The sequence below is a fragment of the Pongo abelii genome, chromosome 19 (genome assembly GCF_028885655.2).
Source record: "Pongo abelii isolate AG06213 chromosome 19, NHGRI_mPonAbe1-v2.0_pri, whole genome shotgun sequence".
Lineage (NCBI taxonomy): Eukaryota > Metazoa > Chordata > Mammalia > Primates > Hominidae > Pongo > Pongo abelii.
The window spans coordinates 43745912-43768141 of record NC_072004.2 but is presented as its reverse complement, the minus strand read 5'-3'; the positions used below and the strand labels follow the sequence as shown (position 1 = coordinate 43768141).

Genomic DNA, 22230 nt, shown 5'->3' with positions numbered 1-22230 from the left:
AACAAACAAGAAGAAGAGAGGAAGAAAGATATTGCTCTTACTCTCTTTACATCCCTAAGCAAAAAACATAAAGGCAGTCCCTGGCAAATGATAGAGGCTTATTAACTGTTAGTTCTTAGTATGTACAATAATAACCCTAATTTTAAGATATATTTTAAGAACTTCTGTCTGTTTATGGAAAAAGAATACATGAAAGCTGTAGGCCAGAGTGTTAATAATTATCTCAGGGTAGAGGGATTTTCAGTGGTTTTTATTTACTTTATATTTTTATGTATTTTCCAAATTTTTCTCCAATGAAATGGAGGAGGAAAAAGCAGATTTGTGTGTTGTAATGCTTTTTCCATTCCTCCTCCTCCCTAAGTTGACTAGAAAAGCCTATAAAACAAAGCTGAGAATACAGGGAGAATGTGTGCCAAAATGGACTGAAATACTCTGCTGTGAATAATTTATATTTTGAAATCCAAGGAAAGGAGGAAGAAGGGAATATACATATATGGGATACACATCTGGTGTTATGCCCAGCACGTCATACATGTTGTTTAATCCTCATAAGAATGTCATGAGACAGGTATTATTGCTCTACTCTTTTTTTCTTTTTTTTTGAGATGGAGTCTCACTGTTGTTGGCCCAGGCTGGAGTGCAATGGCACTATCTCGGCTCACTACAACCTCCGCCTCCCGGGCTCCAGCAATTCTCCTGCCTCAGCCTCCCAAATAGCTAAGATTACAGGCGCCCACCACCATGCCCGGCCAATTTTTGTATTTTTAGTGGAGACGGGGTTTCACCATGTTGGCTAGGCTGGTCTCGAACTCTTAACCTCAGATGATCCACCTGCCTCAGCCTCCCGAAGTGCTGGGATTACAGGTGTGAGCCACTGCACCTGGCCTGCTCTACTCATTTTACAGAAAAGGAAACAGAGGCTCAGGGAAGAGAAGGAACTTGTTAGAAGTCACTCCACCAATAGCAGGGCTGGGATTAAAACCTAGGTCTTTCTACTCCCCAAACACTCTGCCTCAAACACCTATGAGGGATTGAGGGAAAAATTGCTTAGGAACTAGGGAATCTGACCCATGAACATAGGTACTAAAATTTGTTTTTGTCTTTTTGTTTTTCCTTGAGACAGAGTCTTGCTCCGTTACCCAGGCTGGAGTGCAGTGGTGTAATCAGGGCTCACTGCAGCCTCCACCTCTGGGGCTCAAGCAGTCCTCCCACCTCAGCCTCCCAAGTAGCTGTGGGACTACAGCTGTGTGTTACTATGCCTGGCTAATTTTTTATTTTTATTTTTTGTAGATACGGGGTTTCGCCAATTGCCTGGGCTAGTCTCAAACTCTTAAGATCAAGCAGTCCACCCACCTCGGCTTCCCAAAGTGCTGGGATTACATGCATTAACCACTGCGCCTGGCCCAATATTTATTTTTAATGGAAGACTGAAATTATACATTTATTTTCTACCATTAGCTATGTCTAGGACAAATAAAGCATGGATAAGAATTTTAATCCTAGTTAAGACAGGAATACCTTGGCTGGTTGAAGAGAAACAGCTCAGGTATTAGCTGTATTCTGTAGGGTTCATGAGAAATTAGGAGTCCAAGTGGTGGGAAGCCCCAAGGTTGTGGGGTTAGAGCATCCATCTTTGGAGATTACCAAAGCTATTTTTGCAACCAGCGATAAGGCTGTAGGCAGCAAGGGCAGGCAGGATGCCTGAAAGCTTAGTCCATTTTCATCTCCAAATAAGGAGGTGCAGAGCCAGATACCTTTCTTGAGTAGGGAGTTGGGGAGGAGATGAAACAAAGTACTCTCTGTCAACCTCATTCAAATTCTGCATAATCTGAAATAATGCTTTAGAGGAGGAGTATCCAGTTACATTGAACCACTACCTTTCTAATAATTGGAGAGTCAGCTACCTAGTTTGATTTCATATTAAAGTTCCAAGGGTGATTTTATTTTTAAGAGAGTCAGAAGACTAAAGGAAGTGACATAATCCTTCAGGTAGAGCATTAGGCTAGGCTGAGCTTTCTAATTCTCCTGCCCCAGCATGGTTATCAGCATGTCATTTAGCTTTTCAGTTGTTTCCTCTCCCTATAAAACAAGGGTAAGTGTTTCACAGAGATATTGTGAGAGTTGTCATTAAAAGGAAAGCATTCTGGATGGAAGGGCTCTTAAGTCAGCAGTCCCCAGCCTTTTTGGCACCAGAGACCAGTTTCCACAGACGGAGCAGTGGAGTGGGGATGGTTTCATGATGAAACTGTTTCACCTCAGATCATCAGGCATTAGTTAGCTTCTCATAAGGAGCACGCAACCTTGATCCCTCGCATGTGCAGTTCACAATAGGGTTTGTGCTCCTATGAGAATCTAATGCTGCCACTGATCTGACAGGAGGCGGAGTTCAGGCAGTAATGCTTGCCTGCTGCTCACCTGTTCTGCTGCCCGGCTTCTAACAGGCCACTGACCGGTACCCACTGGGGACCCATGCTCTAAGTTGTTGATCTCTAGAACCGATTTTGGGAGAGGATTTGCCTTATTGAAGAAGACAGGATCATTTTTCTTTCTTTCCCATTTTCTAGAACCACAACATTGACTTATCGGCATAAGGTGGCATTTTAAACCACAGAAGACTTAGTTCCATGGTAGGTCATAGTACTGATCTAGCCATCTGGGTATTCTAGCTCAGTAAGTAATATCCAGGAATACTTACAGAAAAAAGTATGGGTATGGTCCTCCATTAAAGTATTACAATCGGCCAGGCGCAGTGGCTCACGCCTGTAATCCCAGCACTTTGGGAGGCCAAGACGGGCGGATCACGAGGTCAGGAGATCGAGACCATCCTGGCTAACACGGTGAAACCCTGTCTCTACTAAAAATACAAAAAATTAGCCGGGCATGGTGGCGGCCGCCTGTAGTCCAGCAACTCATGAGGCTGAGGCAGGAGAATGGCGTGAACCCAGGAAGTGGAGCTTGCAGTGAGCCGAGGTTGCGCCACTGCACTCCAGCCTGGGGGACAGAGCAAAACTCCATCTCAAAAAACAAAAACAAAAAAAGTATTACAATCAGTATACCCAAATTGTCTTTGCTCCCTCATGGTCTATATACATGAGTGTATATAGGGCTTTAGACACATATAAACTCTTCAAAGTAATAATTTCTAACATGTTTAAATTCTGTACATTCTGAAAATCAATAAACTTTTTAAAAATACAATTTTATTTTGCCGTGCTTCCACAATATGAATTTGAGGGTAATAAAGGCAAGGCTTGCTAAATTGGAAACCTAATCAAATGGTACATTCATTAACTTAATCAAATTCCTGCTTAAGAATAATCATTATTTCTCTCTTCTCAGACCTACTGAACGTGAACGAACAGAAAGGCTAATTAAAACCAAATTAAGGGAGATCATGATGCAGAAGGATTTGGAGAATATTACATCCAAAGAGGTAAGAGACCTTGAGTCCTTGTTTGTTCCAAGGCTAGCAGTGGGATAACAGTAGGTGTGGGGCTGGAAATAGTGCATGGTTGAAAGTACAGAGGGACTTTAAGAGATGAGTCCAATATATCATCTTTGTTTCAGATAAGAACAGAGTTGGAAATGCAAATGGTGTGCAACTTGCGGGAATTCAAGGAATTTATAGACAATGAAATGATAGTGATCCTTGGTCAAATGGATAGCCCTACACAGATATTTGAGCATGTGTTCTTGGTAAGTTTTAAGGCCACTTTAAGTGGTGTGCTAAAGCTAGCCCATATGGACTCATGGGCAAGGGTAATTGTTAAATTTTATTATACATAAATAAAATGTAACTTACTTTAAAGACAAAAGTGATAAGTACTCAAACCTCATCACTTCCTAATTATTTTATTACTTTTTTTGTGTGTGCGTGTGTGTGTGACAGAGTCTCGCTCTGTCGCCCAGGCTGTAGTGCAGTGGCACGATCTCGTCTCACTACAATCTCTGCCTCCCGGGTTCAAGTGATTCTCCTGCCTCAGCCTCCCGAGTAGCTGGGACTACAGGTGTATACCACCACACTCAGCTAATTTTTGTATTTTTAGTAGAGACGGGGTTTTGCCATCTTGGTCACGTTGGTCTTGAACTCCTGACCTCAGGTGATCTGCCCGCCTTGGCCTCTCAAAGTGCTGGGATTATAAGCATGAGCCACCATGCCTGGCCCTCATTTTTAATTTTATTTTTATTTTTATTTTGAAACAGGGTCTCGCTTTGTTGCCCAGCCTGGAATGTAGTGGCACAATCTCAGCTCAGTGCAGCCTCAACCTCGCAGGCTGAAGTGATTCTCCCTTCTCAGCCTCCTGAGTAGCTGGGACCACAAGTGTGTGCCACCACCCCCCAGCTAATTTTTGTATTTTTTGTGGAGATGGGGTTTTACCATGTTTCCCGGCTGGTCTCGAACTCCTGAGCTCAAGCGATCCACCCACCTAGTCCTTCCCAAAGTGCTGGGATTACAGGCATGAGCCATCGCACCTGGCCCCAAATTACTGGCACAAGCCATCGCACCTGGCCCCAAATAGGATGATCCTCTAAGGTCACTCTCAAATCTGCCAAATGTGTCTAAGGTCTGATATATCTGAGCAGAGCTGGTGGGAGCTACTATATAACTGAGAGACAAGAGACTACTGGACTTTCAAACATATGAAACCTTGTAGCTACACTTTGAGTCCCTACTTTTATGATTACCAAAAAATTGGTGACTAAAAATTGTTCTTCATGGTTCCTGAACATTTAGTGACCTTTTGTAATTAGCCCAAGGAGACCTCTCTGACAGGTAGATTTTGAAAGCTTCTAAAGTCTATTTTTCTCTCAAATGTTAGAGTTTTAGTTCTTATCTGTACATGTAGAGGGAACAAAGTTAACAAGAATAATTAAAATCAATGGAGAATGCCAAAACCTCATTTTGTGTCCACTTCCCACACACTTTCACCAAAAATGCTTACAAGGAAATAAATCAGTTGGTTTGAATTTCACTTCCTTTCTCTTCTTGAGGACGTTTATGAACTGTGAAATGATTAGAAGCTGGGAAACAGAAGAGAAGGAGAATAAATGCTCAGGAACTGACTAAACTGGATCCACCTCACTCTGAATATTCAAGAGTTTATTTCATGAGGCACTCAGACTATGCCTTTGAAGGCTTGTGCCCTGAAATAACTTGTTGACACTCTAGGATATATGTGTCTAGAGTGATTCATAGTGGTATATTAGCTATGAAATTACTCATGAAAAGCTGTGAGCTGGGAGGGGGACTTCTTTTCCATTACTTTAACTGACCAGTATGTGTTGGCATTTCTGGTTGTAGATCATACCTCAAAACTGTCATTGGCTTTTCCATTTGCAAGACACCTGGCTTTGTTGTCTCTTATGTATACTTCCACAAGGATTCAGATATATCCTGCTCTTGTATTATTGGAAAGAATCTTTGTGTTATCTATAGAAAACTTGTGAGTCACTCATTCTATGGGGCCCTCCCAACTGTTTCCCCGAGACTAATTTTTATGAAGGACAAATATCTGTAGTCAAAAGGAGCTCATGTGACCGAAGCTGCAAACTTGGGAGTCAGGTTTCCCATTGAGCTTGACTTTGAACATGTAAAATAATGTAGACATGATAAATATCAAATATAGTCAATTTCTGACTGATCAACCTGTTTTATTTCATGCATGCTTCCCTGTGTCTCTGGTGCCACCCACTCAAGAACTACTCCTCAAATGGTATATTTTAGGCCATGCAAGCAAATTTTAATAGTATTGTAAGCAGAAAAAGCAATCTAATTTCCCCAAAATTACTTTTCCCTAATCAACTACAAATGCATTTGAGCATTTGTGCCAGTAGATTAATAGCATGATTTCATTCTTGTCAGGTATAATCTTCTGTCTTGAGTTTTTTTCTTATTAAAAAAAATAATTCTGGCCAGGTGTGGTGGCTCACACCTATAATCCCAGCACTTGGGGTGGCCAAAGCAGGAGAATCACCTGAGCCTGGGAGTTTGAGGCTGCAGTGAGCCATGATCATGCCACTGCACTCCACCCTGAGCAAGAAAGAGAGACCCTGTCTAAAAATAATGATAATCCATGTTCATTTTAAAAAATTTTAGAAGACAACAGATTATCATATTTATTTAATCATCAAGACTGATAATCACCATCATCTTTTGTTATATAATATTGCCTTCCAATCTTTTTTTTTTGAGACAGAACCTCGCTCTGTCGCCCAGGCCGGAATGCAATGGCATGATCTCAGCTCACTGCAACCTCCGCCTCCCAGGTTCACACGGTTCACCTGCCTCAGCCTCCTGAGTAGCTGGGATTACAGGCACACACTACCACACCTGGCTAACTTTTTGTGTTTTCAGTAGAGACGGGATTTCATTATGTCGGCCAGACTGGCCTTGAACTCCTGATCCTCCCACCTCGGCCTCCCAAAGTCCCAGGATTACAGGCATGAGCCATCGCGCCCAGCCCCAGTCTTTTTTACTTTTATTTATAGATGTACATATATATTTTTGTGTATATACACACAGATATGATACATCGTCTTTATTTTTTTAAAGAGCAGTGTTAGGTTCACAGCAAAATTGAGCAAAAGGTATAGAGATTTCCCATATACAACTTATCCCAACACATGCATAGTTTCCCCCATTGTCAACATCCTCCACCAGAGTGGAGTGTAACAAATGAGTGTAACATTTGTTACAGCTCATTAGTCTACACTGGCACATCATTGTAAACTAAAGCCCATAGTTTACAATAGGTTTCACTCTTGGTGTTGTACATTATATGGATTTGGACAAATTTATTACATGTGTTCACTGTTAGAGTATCACATAGAGTTTTTTACTTTTTAAATACACATCTATATACTTTTTTTGCACATCAGCATTGTGTATATACGTACATATTTTTGAACAAAGGAAAATCTCTTCAGCTTCAGGTATAATTCTGTATTCTAGAAAATGGACATTTTCTTTCTATTGTGAATATTTATTTGGGGGAAAAAAACTTCAAAATTGAGGAACTCTGTAATTTAACTCCTTCTTAACAAAGTAAATGCATGAACAGGCTGTCTAAACATCTTATTATACTTGTTCCTTGGTGGCTTCCTCTCTTTGTTTACACTGCCATATCCTATGTCCAAATCCCTATCTCTTCTCCATTGAGTCTTTGCCCTGCTGGCTTTCCTAGCAGTTGACACAAAAAAAGAAGCATTCTAGCTGCAAGTGGTGGTGTTGATTTTCTGCAGAGTCATCTCATCTTGTGCATAGCTGCCATGCCTGGAGCTCAACCAGATTGAGTAAAGAGAGACAACAGGATTTCTCCTTCCCTTTGGAAGAAGGCTCAGCTCTGCAGCGTACTGCACAGAGATCTGTTTATTAGGGAAAGTATCCAGCTGGTATGGAGTGGGAAAGTGTAGATTATAGCTTAAATAAAAGCTGCATTGAGAAGAGAGAATTGATTGGTGGGAAGCCAGGGTGTTTCTAGAAAAAGAGATTCTACACCCTTACAAGCATATCACTTCTCTGAGCTGGAAGCCTTTGCCCAACTAAGTTTCAGTATCAACAGCTCTCCTGGAGGCTGTCTGATTTGGCTGAGAAAAAGCTAGATGTTGATAGAGACCCTTTGCAGAAAAGCAGGCAAACAAGTATATTGGACACATAACCAGTAATTTTGCTCATGAATTTAAAAAATAGAACTTTTACTGCTGATTATCTTTTTCAAGATTTGACATTGTAAGATTTGACATCTTTTGGGAAAGTGTTTCCTTTTCATAGAAAAAATCAGCCTAGGGAGAGCATCAGGAAAAAATAGCTAATGGATACTAGGCTTAATACCTGGGTGATGAAGTAATCTGTACAACAAACCCCCATGACACAAGTTTACCTATGTAACAAACCTGCATATGTACCCCTGAACTTAAAAGTTAAAAAAAACCATCCTCAAATTGGTTACTTTTAATGTAGATGAAGAGAAACAGAGGGTGTGTAAATAGGTGAGACAGTAATAGAAAGGATTATTTTATCACATTCATGATTTTTGTCCCTGAATAGGAGGTGTGGCATAAACTTCTCTTAGAAGGAAAAGTTAATAAACAGCTTATGTCTGGTTGCCACAGTAATGTGACTTACAGTTTTGAGGCTATAGGGATGATATGATAAAATATGGACAGAGATACCAGTCCTTGGATATTATGTCAAGTTATATTTATCTTAGCAGAACTCCCACAGTACAGTCCTTATTTGCTATAAATGTGCTGTCATCTTCTATTTTCCTTGGACAGTTGGACTCCAGCAAGGCTATTTCCTGAGGATAGCATGAAAAGAAATCAGTTACTTGGGTCTTTGGGCCAGCATACAGTGCAAGGGAACCAGAGTAAAAGATGGAAATGAACTTACTTTAGAATGTATTATAGTCCAAAGGTTTCATTTTACACTTCAGTAAAATTAGAATATGTTTTGCATAATTACATAGAACATAATGGAAACCCTGGTAGAATGATGTCACCATAAGCCTGTGAAGCATGGGGGGGGTGAAAATTGGGTCTGTGAAGGGCCCCAGAAGTCTAATATACATGGCATTTGTATTGAGGACAGAAAAGTAATTATACCAAGTGGTCCCCAGGTCTTTCAAATTGAACCTGAAACAGCCCTAACTGTAGCCCAAGTCACTTTGTATGGGCTTCAGTGAGTCAGTAACCAGTGCCTTTAATTCATTTGCCAATGGATAGGTATCACTTCAGATTGTCAGGATGAAATCTCTCTGGACAGGTAGATGAAAACTAGGGACTTTATCCATCACGTCAATGTTATTTTCATCTAACTGGACAGAGTTCCACGAAGGATTTAGATTTCTAAATTAAGAAGTGAGGTGGTCACATTTCGCTGGCTCCAGTTTAACTTCTCAGCCCCTATTGTTTGGCATCTGTCTCCTTGAAGTCCTTTGTAGTTCTTGGCTATTTCTTTGGTGCAGAAGCTTGTTTTCTAAGGTTGAACAGAGCCTTCAGAGCCTCCCATATTTTTTTAAAACAAGCCAGCAGGGCCCTTGCCTGTACATCACTTACTGACCTTTTCCTAAGTGGAACTTCAGCACAGTGTCCTTGAGCTTTCCCAGTTCAACGGCCAGATTACAGATCACCTGTAATATGATAGTACTTACACAACACTTAACAATTTTCACAGTGCTTCATTTACTGGTCACATTTGATCTTCCAGTTAACAAACATTTGTCGATCCTCTTTATTGTGTGAGGCGTGAGACTAGGTATTTGTACAGTCTGATCTAATTCTAGAAGGAGAGCATGATGAGCCATATCAGATAGATACTCAGAGAAGGCCAATGGATTAAGGATACAGTGGTGATAAGACAATTAGGAGAGGTCATTAGTAACATCAGCAAGAGTGATGAGGGCAGAGGCCCAAGTGCTATGGATGAGATACGTGGGAAATGAGGAAATAGAGAAAATGAGTATTTGCTTTTCTTTTTTTTTTTGAGACGGAGTTTCACTCTTTTTGCCCAGGCTGGAGTGCAGTGGTGCTATCTCGGCTCACTGAAACCTCTGCCTCTCAGGTTCAAGTGATTCTCATACCTCAGCCTCCCAAGTAGCTGGGATTACAGGCACGCACCACCACACCAGGCTAATTTTTGTATTTTTAGTAAAGACGGGGTTTCACCATGTTGGCCAGGCTGGTCTCAAACTCCTGACCTCAGGTGATCTGCCTACCTCAGCCTCCCAAAGTGCTAGGACTACGGGCGTGAGCCACCATGCCCATCCAGAAAGTGAGTATTTGACTTTATTTCTATGAAGCCATGAAGAAAAGGGAGAAAGGACAGAGTACAGGAGGATTTATGACAGAGAGAGGAGTTTTCCATTTTAATACGGGAAAAACTTTGCATGTATAATTTGAGGGAAACGTACCCATTAAATATATACTACTGGGGTGGGAAGGGTGTTTTCATTTTACAGATAAAGACAAGAGAGGTTGGCCAGGCACAGTGGCTCATGCCTGTAATCCCAACACTTTGGGAGGCTGAAGCAGGCAGATCACAAGGTCAAGAGATGGACACCATCCTAGCCAACATGGTGAAACTCTGTCTCTACTAAAAATACAAAAATTAGCTGAGTGTGGTGGCACACACCTGTAGCCCCAGCTACTTGGGAGGCTGAGGCAGGAGAATCGCTTGAACCTGGGAGGCAGAGGTTGCAGTGAGCCGAGATTGCACCACTGCACTCCAGCCTGGCGACAGAGCGAGACTGCATCTCAACAAAAAAAAAAAGAAAGGTTAGGCAGTTGGCCCTAATGTCCCCACCCACAGTAGGAAGGGCAGTCAGAACTTGAACCTAAGTCTTCTAATGCTAAATTCCATTAATGCCTCTAATTCTGAAAGGGTAGACTCTTATTATAAAATGTCTGCCCTGGCCAGACATTTGGGATTACCTGCGTGGTGGCTCACGCCTGTAATCCCAGCACTTTGGGAGGCCCAGGCGGGCAGATCACGAGGTCAGGAGATTGAGACCATCCTAGCCAACATGGTGAAACTAAAAATACAAAAATTAGCTGGGTATGATGGTACGTGCCTGTAATCCCAGCTATTCGGGAGGCTGAGGCAGAAGAATCGCTTGAACCCAGGAGGTGGAGATTGCAGTGAGCCAAGATCACGCCACTGCACTCCACCTTGGCGACAGAGCGAGACTCTGTCTCGAAATATATATATAAAATAAAATGTCTGGCCAGGCGCGGGGGCTCACGCCTGTAATCCCAGCACTTTGGGAGGCCGAGGCAGGCAGATCACGAGGTCAGGAGATCTAGACCATCCTGGCTAACACGGTGAAACCCCATCTCTACTAAAAATACAAAAAAACAAAATTAGCCGGGCGTGGTGGCGTGCGCCTGTAGTCCCAGCTACTCGAGAAGCTGAGGCAGGAGAATGGCATGAACCCGGGAGGTGGAGCTTGCAGTGAGCCGAGATGGTGCCACTGCACTCCAGCCTAGGCGACAGAGCAAGACTCGTCTCAAAAAAAAAATAAAATAAAATGTCTGCCTTTTTAGAAGATATGAACAGATAGCTCAGAGATAGAAAATAGATCTTAAACAATGAAAAGTTGCTCACTTTTACTTCTAAGAGAAATGCAAATTGAAACTACACTGAGACACCTATCAGACTGGCAAAACTTCAAGAGCTTAACCACAGTTTATTGGAAAGGCTGTGGGGAAAGTGGTGCTCTCATGCATTGCTGGTGGGACCACAGAATTGTTTCAGCCTCTACGGAGGGAAATTTAGCAGTGTTTAACAGAACTGTATCCTGCCTTTGACCTAGCAAACCTGCTTCCACAAATAAGAAATATCGTTCATAGGAGACTAGTTGAATAAACTATTATATCAGTACTCATGAAGTACTGTGCAGATGTAGGAAAGAATAAGATCTCTGTGAACTGTTACATTTAGTGGTTTTGAGGATATATAAAATGAAATATATGTAAAATGAAAGCAATTAATAAAAAATTATGTGTAGCATATTACTGTTGTGTAAGAATTGGTAATATGAGTAAGAAGTAGCAATAAGCATATGTTTGCTTATATTTTTTCAAAATAGAATAGTCAGAAATTAATGAAAATGTCACCAATAGGAATTAAAGAGATAGGAGTGAGAGTGAGACTTCTAAGTTTACTTTTTTTTTTTGGAGACGGAGTTTCGCTCTTGTTGCCCAGGCTGGAGTGCAATGGCACAATCTCAGCTCACTGCAACCTCCACCTCCCAGGTTCAAGTGATTCTCCTGCCTCAGCCTCCCAAGTAGCTTTGATTACAGGCATGTGCCACCACACCCGGCTAATTTTGTATTTTTAGTAGAGACGGGGTTTCTCCATGGTGGTCAGGCTGGTCTCTAACTCCCAACCTCAGATGATCCACCCACCTCGGCCTCCAGAGTGTTGGGATTACAGACGTGAACCACTGCACCCAGCCTCTAAGTTTACTTTTTAATAAGCTTTTGACTTTTAATCACATAAAAGTTTTGTATGCCCAAAATATTAAATGGCAAATAATAGAAAAAGCACTCTAAAATTGAATACAAGCCAGGTATGGTGGCATGCACTTGTAGTCCCAGGTACTCAGGAGGCTGAGGCAGGAAGATCACTTGAGGCCAGAAGTTCAAGGCTATAGCGCACAGTGATGGTACCTGTGAATAGCCACTGAGCTCCAGCCTGGGCATCATAACGAGACCCGCCTCTTAAAAAAAAAAAAAAATACAGCTGGGCACAATGGCTCATGCCTGTCTGTAATCCCAGCACTTTGGGATGCCGAGGTGGGTGGATCACGAGGTCATGAATTCGAGACCAGCCTGACCAACATGGAGAAACCCCATCTCTACTAAAAATACAAAAGCTAGCTGGGTGTGGTGGCGCGCACCTGTAATCCCAGCTACTCAGGAGGCTGAGGAAGGAGAATCAGTTGAACCCAGGAGGCAGAGGTTGCGGTGAGCCGAGATTGTGCCATTGCACTCCAGCCTGGGCAACAGAGTGAGACTCCATCTCAAAAAAAAAAAAAAAAAATACAGATTGTGGGGAATTCTCCAAGATAACAGATGTGGAGTCTACAAAAATGTCAATATGACAATATTATGAAAGACACCCTCCCACACTCCCAAAGAAAGCAGAAGATGTACTGTTCTAGATTAAAGCTAGGCTGGGTGTGGTGGTTCACTCCTGCAATCCCAACATTTTGGGAGGCCAAGGTGGGGAGGATCACTTGAGGCCAAGAGTTTGAGACCAGCCTGGGCAACATAGTGAGACCCCATCTCTAAGAAACAAAAGTAAAAAAATTAGCAAGGCATGGTGCTGCCCACCTGTAGTCTCAGCTACTCGGGAGGCTGAGGCAGGAGGATGGTTTGAGCCCAGGAGTTCAAGGCTGCAGTGTGCCACTGCACTCCAGCCTAGGCAACAGAGCAAAACAAAACAAAACAAAAACAAAAACAAAAACAAAGTAGCCAGGCACAGTGGCTCACACTTGTAATCCCAGCACTTTGGGAGGCCGAGGCAGGCGGATCACCTGAGGTCAGGAGTTTGAGACAAGCCTGACCAACGTGGTAAAATCTCGTCTTTACTAAATACAAAAAATTAGCTGAGCATGGTGGCAGACACCTGTAATCCCAGCTACTCGGGTGGCTGAGGCAGAAGAATCGCTTGAACCCTGGAGGAGGAGGTTGCAGTGAGCCGATATTGTGCCATTGCACTCCAGCCTGGGCAACAAGAGTGAAACTCCCATCTCAAAAAGAAAAAAGGAAGTAGGCTGGGCGCAGTGCCTCATGCCTGTAATGCCCGCACTTTGGGAGGCCGAGGCAGGCGGATCACTTGAGGTCAGGAGTTCAAGACCAGCCTGGGCAACATGGTGAAACCCCGTCTCTACTAAAAATACAAAAATTAGCTGGGCATGGTGATGCGTGCCTATAATCCCAGCTACTCGGGAGGCTGAGGCAGGAGAATTGCTTGAACCCCAGAGGTGGAGGTTACAGTGAATCAAGATCACACCACTGCCCTGTAGCCTGGGTGACTCCGTCTCAAAAAAAAAAAAAAAAATGTAGCTAGAGGATAGAGACATGACAACTAAATGTGAAGAATTATCCTTGATTGAATAAATATAAAGGACATTTTGGGGACATTTGTAGAAATTCAAATATGTATAGTGTATTAGGTTATTGTATTAATGTTACATTTCTTTGGTATGATCATGATGTTATGTAAGAAAATGTTCTTAGATGATACATGCTCAAGTATTGAAATAAAGTGTCATGGTGCACAAAATGCTCTCAGATGGTTCAGGGGGAAAAAGTATGATATGTACTGAAAGAAAAGGGAAAGAAAGAAAGCAAATATGGCAAAATATTAATAATTGTGTCCTCCAGATCATCGGCAGAACCTCCTCCCCCAAAGTTTGCCATTTATCCATATCTTAAAATTTTACATATAATGCTTCCCTCATTTGTTTGACAGAAGCTGCTATTTCACTGTCTTCTCTTGCCACCCACAAGTTCTGTCCTTTAACTCCTTAGATGCAACTTAATGCACTAAAAAGAGTGTGAGCAGCCCTGCGCGGTGGCTCACACCTGTAATCCCAGCACTTTGGGAGGCTGAGGCGGGTGGATCATGAGGTCAGGAGTTTGAGACCAGCATGACCAACATGGTGAAACCCTGCCTCTCCTAAAAAATACAAAAATTAGTTGGGCATGGTGGCACGCACCTGTAATCCCAGCTACTCAGGAGGCTGAGGCAGGAGAATTGCTGGAACCCGGCAGGCAGAGGTTGCAGTGAGCCGAGATCACGCCATTGCATTCCAGCCTGGGCGACAGAGAGAGACGCTGTGTCAGAAAAAAAAGAGTGTGAGCTTTGGAATAAGGTGTAGTTCAATGCATAATAATGCTGCTTTTGTATCTATAAAAATTCAGCAAATGTTTATTGAGCACCTGCCAGGTGCCAGGCACTGTGCAAGGTGCGTGGGTTTCCATAGGGAAGAAAAGAGCTAGTTCCTGACCTCTAGGAGCTTATATTAAAGGTAGTTAGAAAGTAAGCACATAAATAAATATTTAGGTGCAAATTGTGGTACATGCTGTTGAGGAAAATAGGAGATTACTATGAGCAAGAATAACCGAAGACATCTAATTTAGATTAGATGATGGTTAAAGACACCTCTCCTGCTCTATGATCGTGGGCAAAAATTATTTTAATTCTATGAGTTGGTTTTTGTATCTGTGAAAATGAAGATGAAAATAACATTCTTACTCTATCATTTGTGAAAACTAAGTGTGATAACATATGAAGTGGCTGGCAACTTAAAGGGCACTGGTAGATGTTATTAGTCTTCTTTTTGAAAGTTCTTCTCTTTCCCTCACTCCTTTTCAAGTATTGTTTGGTTGGTTTGCTAATACTCCTTAACCTTGTCTTTTTGGCTCCATAGGGCTCAGAATGGAATGCCTCCAACTTAGAGGACTTACAGAACCGAGGGTAAGCACACAAAGCAATAGCTGGCACCCCTGTGTGACAGAAGTCCCTGTTTTATCTTTTCATTTTCCCATCAAAGAGGTATCAGTGGGTAACTTTAATCTTAAGAGTTGCATCTGACTGATTCTAATCAGATGTAATCTAAGAAAAATAAAAATAGCTGGGCCGGGCGCGGTGGCTCACGCCTATAATCCCAGCACTTTGGGAGGCCGAGGCGGGCAGATCACGAGGTCAGGAGATCGAGACCATTCTGGCTAACATGGTGAAACCCCGTCTCTACTAAAAATACAAAAATTAGCCAGGTGTGGTGGCGGGCGCCTGTAGTCCCAGCTACTCAGGAGGCTGAGGCAGGAGAATGGCGTGAACCTGGGAGGTAGAGCTTGCAGTGAGCCAAGATCGTGCCACTGCACTCCAGCCTGGGTGACAGAGCGAGACGCTGTCTCAAAAAAAAAAAAGAAAAGAAAAAGAAAAACAGCTATTCTCCCTCTGTTTCGTCCCCCCACCTCCCAAGAAATATCAGCTGCTTTAATTGACGGGCTTTGAAGAACAAATTTGCAAACCATTGGTGATGTTTAAAATCAAATTTTTGTTTTTATGCAAGAATACATAGAATTGCATATGTTGGATTCACAGAGCTGTTCATTCAGTATTCATTGAGCATCTTCTGTGGGACAAAGTGCTAGGTGCTGGGGATCCACAGATAAATTAAGACTCAGTCCCTATTCTGTGTAGTAAGCTGCTTAAAGACTCTGTAGGTTATGGATGTGAACTGGACAAGCTTCTGAAATTGAAGAGGACCTATCTTATATTAAGAAAACTGTCCCTAAGCAGCATGGTTATTAAGTTTGATTGTAACAATAGAGACTACAGTGAGCATTCAGCAAGTAAAAAGCTGCCATTTTTCCCTTAGCTGATGCCTACTAAGTTTCTTATTGAAGTTCATTCACTTTAGAAGGTCAGATAATCCCAATAAGAAAAGAGAAAATCAGGTCTGAAATTTGCCATGCTAACTCATTGTGGAAAGAGATAAGACCAGCTGAGACTCAGAGGTAGTTGATGGTTGCTGGCTGCCTGTTTTCTCAGCCATAAGCCTCCTGGTTATCTTTACCATTAGTGGATAAATACTCCCTACTTTTTCCCCACATGAAAAGTATTTCATAATTGGCAAAATGAACTTGGAACAGGACTTAAGCTAAATGATTATGTAAAGAATTGCGGGGGGTGGGGAGGGGAATCTGGTTGCTTAATTTAAAATTTGAAGTTAAATAAAACTTGGAAAACTTAGTAAGAAAGTCTGGAGTTCTTCAAGGCAGAGACTGTATCTTAGTCTTGCTTATAGCTTACTGTCTACCTAGCTCAGAGCTGTATCACAAGAGGGTACTCAGTAAATGTGAATGAATGATAGATATGTTCACACATATTTGAACACTGTGACTTGGCTGATGGCAGATAAGGAGAGAAAATCAATTAGCAAACTGTGTTGGGAATTCAGAGACCTCAGTTCTAATCCTGTATCTGCCATTTGCCTTATTTGGAAATGCCCCTGAAGCATAAGGACCCCATAATTCAACAAGATTAATAACATTGCATCTGCTTTTTATACAGGAGTCTCCTTAAGATTTCTTTAGGAGTGGGACAATGTTTTTTACAAGCTTCTCAAGTCATCAAGCTTTAAAAATTCTGTAATTCTGGCCAGGCGTAATAGCACACACCCATAATCTCAGCACTTTGGGAGGCTGAGGCAGGTGGATCACTTGAGGTCAGGAGTTCGAGACCAGCCTGGCTAACATGGTGAAACCCTGTCTCTACTAAAACTACAAAAAATTAGCTAGGTGTGGTGGCAGGCGCCTGTAATCCCAGCTACTCGGGAGGCTGAGGCAGGAGAATTGCTTGAACCCGGGAGATGGCGGTTGCAGTGAGCTGAGATCATGCCACTGCACTGCAGCCTGGGCAACAGAGTGAGACTCTTGTTGAGGGAAAAAAAAATCTGTACTTCTGGGAAACCTAGATACAGTGTTTAATATTAAGTCTGAGATGTGGTATAGCAGTGTTTGCCAAAAGCACTGGAACCATGTCATATATACATATGAATTTAGAATATAACCCTAGCTGGAGATGAGACCCATCATATCATTTGCTTCTTAGAAGACTAAATTATAAAATGCAACTAACTATATCTAGTTGTCTTTAAAAACAGTATGGTCAAATTCCCAGATAGCTACTTAGATCTTGTTTCTTAAATTCAGTGATTGTTAAATTTTAATATGTGAAGAATTACAGTTCAGGGATCTGTACACAAAACCACATGTACTGCTGCCTATAGATGACTTAATGGGATTTTCAAGGGTAATTTTGACATTAAGGCCATTTCCATCCAATCTACTGACTTCAGAACCTTACCCAAAGTAAAATGTTACTCTGTATAGAGTCATTTGGTGCTAAGATGGGAAAAAAGTTTCAAGGAGTTTCAGTTCCAATTGGCAGTGACTGCCTACAGCTTTGTAATGAAAAGGATTGGGAAGCTGTGTCCTGCCTCTAGAAAGATAGTGCCATAATTTATTATGAGATATGGGATTAGAGGTGGGAGATTGTTCATTTTTATTTTAAATAAAATAAGGAGGCCAGGCAAGGTGGTTCACACCTGTAATCCCAGCACTTTGGGAGGCCGAAGCAGGCAGACCACAAGGTCAGGAGTTTGAGACCAGCCTGGCCAACACGGTGAAACCCCATCTCTACTAAAAATACAAAAATTAGGTGGGAGTGGTGGTGCACACCTGTAATCCCAGCTACTCGGGAGGCTGAGGCAGGAGAATTGCTTGAACAGGGGAGGTGGAGGTTGCAGAGAGCCAAGATCGTGCCATTGCACTCCAGGTCTGGGCAACAGAGCAAGCCTCCATCTTGGGGAAAATAAATAAATAAATAATAAAATAAAATAAGGAAAGTGTGTTGCCTGTCTTTTTTTCTTTTTCCTTTTTTTCCTGTCACCCAGGCTGGAGTGTTGCCTTTTTTTCTAAAAGTTTTATTGAAATATAATTTACATACCATACGATTCACCCATTTTAAATGTATAATTTGTTGGTTTTTAGTATATTCACAGAGCTGTGCAACCATCACCACAATCCATTTAGAACATTTTTTCAACTCGGAAAGCCTGTACCCTTCAGGAGTCACCTCCATTTTTCTTCTTACCCCTGCCCCAACAATCCCTAGAAATCACTAATGTTCATCAACTAACGAAGAGCCACTCTTCGGCTATTTTGAATAATGCTGCTGTGACCATTTGTATACAAGTTTTTGGGTGGACTTATATTTTTATTTCTCTTGGATTTATTCTTTGGAAAGGAATTGCTGGGTCCTGTGGTGATTTTGTGTTTACCCTTGGGGAAACTGCTGTACTGTTTTCCATAGCAATTGCACCTTTTTTTTTTGTTTTTGAGACTGAGTTTCACTCTTGTTGCTCAGACTGGAGTGCAATGGTGCAATCTCGGCTCGTTGCAACCTCCGCCTCCCGGGTTCAAGCAATTCTTCTGCCTCAGCTTCCCAAGCAGCTGGAATTACAGGCACGTGCCACCACGCCCAGCTGATTTTGTATTTTTAGTAGAGACGGGGTTTCACCATCTTGACCAGGCTGGTCTCAAACTCCTCACCTCTGGTGATCCGCCCACCTTGGCCTCCCAAAGTGCTGGGATTACAGGCGTGAGCCACTGCGCCTGGCCAAGCTCGCTTTTTAAATTAAATTAAAAAAAAAAAATTGTAGTAATGGGCTTTGATGCCAAGTTAAAACAGATTCAATTCGTGTCTGAGAAAATTTTTGGCTGCTTGACCTTAACCACAGATTTGGTTAGCTATGGCTGCTTTCTTTTTCTGTATTCATTTCATTGATTTAAGAGTTTGGGTTTATAGAACTTCACATTTGTGCTGAGAAGGAAGCAATGTCTCAGAAAGAATTGAGTGAGTCCATGTTACATTGTTGGAGTAAACTTAGACAACCAGCTATGTCTAAATCACAGCATTAAGATAACATTTGGTAAATGGAATTCAAGCATTTATTGAGATTGTGCAGTGAGAAAGATAATAGAAGACTGTTTTGATAGAGAAACTCTCTTCTGCAAGCATCTTAGTGTAGAAGAATCTTCAGATACATCGATGCCATAGCAGCCAGTAATGCAGTCAGATGAGTTTAAGGGAGTTTTAAGTCCAGCTTTTCTCTGACCCTTCCAGTTCTGTCCTCATTTGCCTTTCATGTAGTTTAGAGAGAGTAATTGCACAAAGACTAACAATCTGGCATTTAGAAAAATAGGAAGAAATCGTTATTCATTCTCTCTTTTTTCCCTTGGGGTACATGTCAGTAGTCTGATTTTATACAGATGACTTTCAGAGAATAAATTGTATTGCTGACAATTTTAGTAACTGAGAAAGTGTCTGATTATGGACTCAAGTTGATTCTTTGGAGTAAAATATGAGGCATATTTTCAGAATACTATCAAGGATGAGATTGTGTAACTACATAAACTGAAAATGGAATTTAGATGTTGAACATGGTGGATAACTTTTTGCTTAATAAGTCCCTGGTGCCCAGGTATGCCCAGGAACCCTGTTGTATGATTTCGGTAATAAATAAATATAACCTCTTAGTTTTTTAGCTATCTTCATTATTTTTGTATTTAATTTCAGTCTATGGAATAAACAAGTTTTAAGTAAGAAAAAACAGTGCTGGGAATTGGATTTAGCCTGAGTAGTAGAGCACATATTCTCCATTGGTTTCCTTGCAGGGTACGGTATATCTTGAATGTCACTCGAGAGATAGATAACTTCTTCCCAGGAGTCTTTGAGTATCATAACATTCGGGTATATGATGAAGAGGCAACGGATCTCCTGGCTTACTGGAATGACACTTACAAATTCATCTCTAAAGCAAAGTGAGTAATAGTCCTGCACAATGTTGTGACCTCTGTTCCTCTTGCCCCACACATGGCTGGGGCCTGAGGGCTATAGACAACTTACTGATGGTACTCAGGAAAAAGGAACTAAGGAAAGGAGGAGACTGAAATCTTTTTAATCCTAGGCAAAAGACTGGTGACTCACTTTAAGTAAAGTAAACCCCTAGGAGAAAGTAACCTCATGTTGGCTATTTCCATTGAGCACAGAATTAAAGAAAATAGACTTAGACTGCAGCAAAAGATACAGAAATGAGAAAAGGAAGAAATTCTGAATGAAATTAAGTTGCCAGTGGGGAGATTTAAAAGTTATATCGTAGAAATTATTTCAGATAGATAGAATACTGGTCCTCCCCGCTGAAGATAAGGAGACAAACTTTGGAAATCTTTTCGTACTCTCTTACTTTATTTTTATGATACTCTAAATGATGAAATTTTTCTGTGGCCCTTCTGTTGATGTCTTCCTTAAATTAATTGGCTCTTCTAGTGAAAGTATTTTGTATTAACTTAGTGTTTGGTATTAATGTCAACACTGCTTTTTTTTTTTTTAAGTCCTTGGGGATTTCCTTGCCAATCCTATTTATTCCTTTACTAGAGAGAACCATAAACAAGCTTGTTTGCTACATCTTCCTTCAGGTAGGACTATGTTCAAACCATCCCTGGGAGATGAGAAGTGCTTTTGTATTTAAACTCCTTCAAAAATAATTTCACACTTCTCTTAAGGACCTTCATGGTCAGGAAGTTCTTCCTCTTAGTTTCCCTAAATCCTCCTACTCTAGCTTTGAGCCTATTCCTTTATTCTCAGCAAGTACCTAAAAGAGTGTTTTATATTTTTGAATTCTGTTAATAAATTATTCCCAGTAATAATACCATTCATGGCATGCTTACTGTTCTCTCATGTAGTATTTTCTAAGATCCAGAGGGGCAGATCTTGTCAACATTCAGAGAGGTCAAATAAGTGGTAAAGATAGGACTTGAACAAAGATCTTGCTGAGGCGAGAGGATCACTCAAGCCCAGGAGTTCAAGATTAGCCCGAGCAAGACTCCTATCTCTACAAAAAAAAAATTTTTTTTTAATTAGCCGGGCACGGTGGTGCATGTCTGTGATACCAGCTTCTTGGAAGGCTGAGGGAGGTGGGAGGATCGCTTGAGCCCATGAGGTTGAGGCTGCAGTGAGCTGTGGTTGCACCACTGCACTTGAGCCTGGGTTTAGGGGAAAAAAAACAAAAAAAAAAGCTCGTCTCATTTCAGAATAGGGTACTGGAATAGTCTGGTTCTATAAGGAAAAGGTACTAGAAGGCTAGACCCCAGTCCCAGTGAAAAGAAAGGCTAATTTTACTTAGGATTAGGGAGAGATGTACGGGGCACCCAGGCACAACTGAGGGCACTAACTCTCAGGCTTTTGCAAGCATAAATCAGCACCTAAGAGTGTGTATCTCTTTAAATGCTCCTATGTCTCATCCTAATCAGGACCCTGAATTTTTTTTTTTTTTTTTTTTTTTTTTTTTTTTGAGCCAGAGTCTTGCTCTGTTGCCCAGGCTAGAGTGAAGTGGTGCCATCTCGGCTCACTGCAACCTCCGCCTCCCAGGTTTAAGCAATTCTCCTGCCTCTGCCTCCCGAGTAACTGGGATTACAGGCACACACCACCACGCCTGGCTAATTTTTTTGTATTTTTAGTAGAGACAGGGTTTCATCATCTTGTCCAGGTTTGTCTTGAACTCCTGACCTCATGATCCACCTGCCTCAGCCTCCCAAAGTGCTGGGATTACAGGCATGAGCCACTGCACCCAGTCTGCCCAACTAATTTTTGTATTTTTAGTAGAGACGGGGTTTCCATGTTGGCCAGGCTGGTCTCGAACCCCCAACCTCAAGTGATCCACCTGCCTCAGCCTCCCAAAGTCCTGGGATTACAGGTGGGAACCACCACACCCAGCCCCATATTGCATTTTAATTGTGTGTTTCTCCCACTGAATCCTACCCTTTAGGATAAAAGCTGTATGTTACTTACCTTTGCATCCCAGCACTTTGCACATTGCCTTACATATATTGTAAATGCCTGGTAAATGTTTGCTGAGTGGATTAAAGAAGCATAATATTAACATTGAATATTGTTTAAGAATACACTAGAGCTGCCTCACCTACTCTGCCCTACCCACACATTTGATTATAAATGTATACGAGTGTACCAAAGTGGAGGGATTGCATAGCAAGAAAATGGAAGGGCAGGACAGGACACTTGGAAAAATCTAAAACCCAACTGTTAAAACCCACTATTGTATTTTCCTCTATTCTTTACCTCAATCCCCC

At 41.7% G+C, this 22230-nt stretch overlaps 1 protein-coding gene across 8 annotated transcripts in view; it reads left to right on the top strand.

The window, feature by feature from the left end:
- The window catches only part of SSH2 (slingshot protein phosphatase 2), a 301444-nt gene that overhangs the window by 256581 nt on the left and 22633 nt on the right, over positions 1 to 22230 (top strand). For 7 of the 8 annotated variants that reach the window (XM_024234588.3, XM_024234586.3, XM_063718080.1 and 4 more), the window contains 4 exons: positions 3340 to 3433; positions 3568 to 3696; positions 14943 to 14989; positions 19759 to 19905. In XM_024234588.3, coding sequence (XP_024090356.1) covers positions 3340 to 3433; positions 3568 to 3696; positions 14943 to 14989; positions 19759 to 19905 — 417 coding nt within the window. Of the gene's footprint in view, positions 1 to 2562; positions 2628 to 3339; positions 3434 to 3567; positions 3697 to 14942; positions 14990 to 19758; positions 19906 to 22230 lie in introns of those variants that run through there. The other variant, XM_024234590.3, reaches the window with a different exon arrangement.